Genomic DNA, 5000 nt, shown 5'->3' on the forward strand with positions numbered 1-5000 from the left:
GTGAGTTTGGGAGTCTGCTGTAGTGAATGGGTTAAATTTAGCTCAGTCACGCCTCCTACACACCTGGCGTCTCCAAGCAGGTGTCAGGGTGAGGAAAATCAATCAGTAAGAGAGAGAACACAGTTTGAGGGGTGACTTGCACGTATCAGAGTAGTGCTAGAAAAAATGGGTTCAAGTTGGATAAAGTTTAATTATAGATTTATAAAGTTAGATAGGAAAGTATTGATTCGCAAATATAATGGTAGATGAATGGAATAGACTCAGTAATCAGGTTGTTAGTGTTGTCATTAGTGAGCTTTAATGGATTAGATCAGTTTATGGATGGGGATGATAGGCGGAAACAGGTAGGCCTGCTTCATACAGGAACTGCCACGAGTAGGCCTAACGACTTTTCTTGTTCCCACGTCCTTATATCATCACAAAGATATTTGGAATAACACTTCCTCAATTCACTGTAAACTAACTAAATGATTAACTAACAAACTGACTAACAAACAAGATCAATTAGTCTATCTATCTATTAATTAATCAAATAAAAAAAACGGACGATATTCACACTAGCACAGTCTCAATTCACTGGAAACTAACTAATTAACTAACTAACAAACTGTCGAACAAACAGAATCAACCCAGTCAATCAATTAAATAAAAAAAAAGACTTAAAACAACACAATTTAATGTTGACACTAATACCCCCCCCCCACACACACACACACAATTGTCACGAATTTATCACGTTTCGAGTTTGTTTCAGAGTCAAGGGTGCGTCACTGGAAGGGGCAACACCACATTGCCATCAACCAGGCGACACCACACGCAGCACACTAAGGGTTCTAATGGGAGCTGCTCAGGGCGTCGCCAGTCACCAGTTGAAATTAAATTACCCATACTACTACTACAGTTACCTTCTTTTACATTCAGACAAGCCATGGATACGCAGAGAAAAAAACAACAACAACAGGGAATATAACTTCAATTTTCTCTTCCCTTGACCACAAAAATATACGAGACTAGTACAGAAATAAGCGACAAAAACAACAATAACAGCAACATACGTAGTTAAAGGAATCGTTTAACAGTCACGGGTTGAAATTGAATCACACGATGCGGCAGCCAGGCAGTGAAAGTGACCGTCTGGCTTAAGGGTTCCCGCAGTGTGGATGGACACGTGGAGCTGGTGCGTAATAAGTAGAGGGAATGTGTTGTAGTAGTAGTAGTAGTAGTAGTAGTAGTAGTAGTAGTAGTAGTAGTAGTAGTAGTAGTAGTAGTAGTAGTAGTAGTAGTAGTAGTTGTTGTTGTTGTTATTGTAGTAATAGCAGAAGTAGTATAAATAGATGAAAAAAAGAAGAAAACGAAGGGAAAAAAAAAAGAAGGAAACAGCGCAGAATGATGGAGGAGAAAGGAGTGGAATTAAAACAAGAGCAGCACAGAGGAGGAGGAAAAACAGCACGATGGAAGACAAACAGTATAATGCTGTAACACCTCTGAACAATCCTGCAATCTCTTCTCCAACTCCCACAGGAACGACAATTTGCTGTGCTTTTTCCTTTTTTTTTTTTCCTGGTCTCCTTCGCTTACAAAAACAAGAAAAGAAAAGAAAAGAAAAGAAAAAAACCCTGCTTCTTTTGTTACTCGTGTGCTTCTGTAACAAGTTAATTAATTTCTCCATCCCTATGTGAAACAGTTGCTGTGGCGCATGAGGTTATGAAGTGAGTAATTTAATTGATAAGTAGATCCCTGTTCGTCACCCAATCCCATCAGAGAATCAAAGTACAAGTTTATATATTTTGGCCTTCGCTCACCTGGCCTGACAACACGACAGGTGAGCGACGTGAGGTGAGGTGAACCAAGCAATATCACCGGTCCGTTTTTGCAATGTTTGCTGCTAACTCAAAACGTGCGGGTGCCTGCTGCTCTGCGTGTGCTAAGGCCGCGCACACACTAGGAGGCACCCATACGCCACACACACACACACACACACACACACACACCGGGTACTCACATTAGCTCTCCCAGTCCCATCTTCATGTTGCTCTGCACCAGCGCGCACGTCTTGTGGTCGCTGAGGGTGACGGCGGTGCGGCGGCGGAAGTAGCCAGAGCCGGTGAGGGGGGAGGGGGAGGCCAGGGGGGCGACGCATGGAGTAGGGGCCGTTGGGCAGGCTGAGACGCACCTGCTTCTTCACCACCGCTGCGCCCCCGCCGCCCCCCGCCACGCTGCCCGGCTCCGAGCGGTGGCTGCCCCGCCGCGCCGCCTCGCCGCTGCCAGGGCTGCCCCCTCCTCTTCCTCTTCTTCCTCCGCCTCTTCCTCTTCATCCTCCTCCTCCTCCTCCGCCGCGTGAGCGTCCTGCTCGTCGTCACTCTTCTCCTCGTCGTGTCCGTCACTGCTCTTTTTGGTCTTAGTCTTTCTCGGGCGTACTCCATCCTCCCCCTCCTCTCCTTCCTCTTCCTCCTCCTCTTCCTCCTCCTCCTCCTCCTCCTCCTCCACCAGCACGCCATGGCCCTCGGAAGTGAGCGAGGAGTGCCTCCGCTGGATAGTGCCCTCGAGGGAGCCCAGCGAGGCGCGCCCGGGGGAGCGCGAGGCAGACCTGGTGGAGGCGCGGCCCGAGATGGAGGGCGCCGGGGAGCGGGCGGGGGAGGGGGTGGCGCCCCCGCCGAGGCTGGGGAGCGACAGGTGAGGGAGGTGAGGGAGGCGCTGGTGTTCCTGCGGGCGGCGGGGGACGCCAGGCGGGAGGGGGAGCGGGAGGCCACCAGCAGCGACGACGAAGACGACAGTAACGACGCCGAGCTGGTGCGACGCCTGGCGTGCCGCCCGGCGACCCCGAACATCCTCCTCCGCCACCACCGCTGCCTGGGGAGAGGGGAGGTTATCAGGGGGAGGCTATGGTGGGGGAGGTCATATTAATGGGAAATTGACACAGTGAGGAACAGTAAGACCCTACATTGATGTCTAGTGTAAAGTACGTAAAGCATAAGTAAAGTAACTCATTGAAAGCCTTGTCCTCTTAAATGCTTCTGGTTCTCACAAGCACTATCAACAGAGGCCACAGAGAGGAGTAACGGAGTTTTCGCTATGTTTTCACCCACAAATAAACCTTACTAAACTCCTTACTAAACTACCTTACTAAACTACCCCTATAATTAAAGTGCACCTTTCAAAACCCCCGGAACTTCTACTACTCTCTCCCAAAAGTAGTGGAGATAAGATGCCAACACGTTTGAAAATACCAACCTGAAATTAAACACTAAAGTTCCCCTTTCCAGCAAACAAGCGACCATTTTCTGTTGGTCAAGGTGAGAGAGAGAAAACGGAGCATTCAAAGGCACACTAAAGTCTTCCCAGATTTCTTGCTCCTCAAGATATGCAACGTGACCATTTTCTTCTGGTTTAAATGAGAGAGAAAACGGAGCATTCAAAGGCACACTATAGTCTTCCCAGATTTATTGCTCCTTGAGATGACCATTTTCTGTGACTATAAGGTACGAGAGAAAACGAAGCATTCAAAGGCACCCTAAGATATCCTCAGATCTGTTACGCAAGATATACAAAAGTGGCCATTTTCTTTTAATCAAGGGAGAGAGAAAGAAAACGAAGCATGCAAAGGTACACTAAGATATTCCCAGTTGTGTTCCTCGATGTAAAGTGCCCGTTTTCTTTCTTTAGTGGATGAGATAGAAAACGGAGCATTGAAGGGAAAACTAAATATTTCTAGGTTCTAGTTTCATTCCTTGCATTTTTCATTATTTCTGTTAAAGAATAAAGGAAAACTGGATGAAGTAAAAGAAAAGGGAGAGAACGAGGAATGCACAGTAAAGGAGAAGGTAGAGAAAAGAGAATATGAAGAATAAAGAAAGGCAGGAGGAGGAGGAGGAGTAAAGAAAGGCAGGAGGAGGAGGACGAGGAGGAATGAAAAAAAATAGTGGAGAATTAATAACTAAATCATTCAGTCAATACTTCTACAACCATTTAAATCTCTCTCTCTCTCTCTCTCTCTCTCTCTCTCTCTCTCTCTCTCTCTCTCTCTCTCTCTCTCTCTCTCTCTCTCTCTCAATAATCTATCCTATCTTTTTCAAGCACCATTCAACAAGAAGGGGAGGAAAGGAAAAAGGAAAAAAAAACAAGAGGTAGAAGGGAAATGAACAGAAAGAAAGAGAAAGAAAGAAAAGAAAATAGGAAGGGAGAAGGAAGAGAGAGAGAGAGAGAGAGAGAGAGAGAGAGAGAGAGAGAGAGAGAGAGAGAGAGAGAGAGAGAGAGAGGAGGGGAGGCAAAGAAAGAAAGAAAAAAGAATAAAAGAAGGAAGGGAAAAAAGGGAAGAAAGAGGACTGGAAACAAATGGAAGAAAAAAGGAAGAGGAAGAAACAAGAAGAGAGAGAGAGAGAGAGAGAGAGAGAGAGAGAGAGAGAGAGAGAGAGAGAGAGAGAGAGAGAGAGAGAGAGAGAGAGAGAGAGAGAATGAATAAAAGGAAAAGGGGGAAAGGAGGGAAAGAAAAAGGAATATGTGAGGAGGAGGTGGAAGGGGAGGAAGAGAGGAATGCGAGGGGAAAGAGGAGGAGGAGGAGGAGGAGGAGGAGGAGGAGGAGGAGGAGGAGGAGGAGGAGGAGGAAGAGGAGGAGGAGGAGGAGGAGGAGGAGGAGGAGGAGGAGGAGGAGGAGGAGGAGGAAACGATTGAAGAGAGTGAAGAGATTGACATAGCAAGACGGAATGAATGCAAGAGAGAGAGAGAGAGAGAGAGAGAGAGAGAGAGAGAGAGAGAGAGAGAGAGAGAGAGAGAGAGAGAGAGAGAGAGAGTCACACACACATTCCAAGCACCATCCAATGAAGGAGGCGAATTAAAACCGTGGCAAGGGCGTGGCGAGGGCGTGGCGAGGGCGTGGTGGGCGTGGTGGGGTGGGGGAGGGGTGGAGACAGAACCCGCCCACCCCCACACATCCTGCCCCGCCTCGCCCACCAATACCCCGCCCAGGCTAAGCAACACATCTTTAATCACAAGCAGCTCACTAT

General features: G+C 47.5%; 1 protein-coding gene across 1 annotated transcript in view; it reads right to left on the reverse strand.

Annotated features, from left to right (window-relative positions):
• Positions 1-5000, reverse strand: part of LOC135090262 (voltage-dependent calcium channel type A subunit alpha-1-like) — a 290421-nt gene that overhangs the window by 206535 nt on the left and 78886 nt on the right. Inside the window, exon 2 of the mRNA XM_063986871.1 lies at positions 2003-2850. Within this exon, the coding sequence (XP_063842941.1) occupies positions 2003-2028 (26 nt within the window). The 5' untranslated portion in view covers positions 2029-2850. The remainder of the gene's footprint in view (positions 1-2002; positions 2851-5000) is intronic.

The sequence above is a fragment of the Scylla paramamosain genome, chromosome 34 (genome assembly GCF_035594125.1).
Source record: "Scylla paramamosain isolate STU-SP2022 chromosome 34, ASM3559412v1, whole genome shotgun sequence".
Taxonomy (NCBI): Eukaryota; Metazoa; Arthropoda; class Malacostraca; order Decapoda; family Portunidae; genus Scylla; species Scylla paramamosain.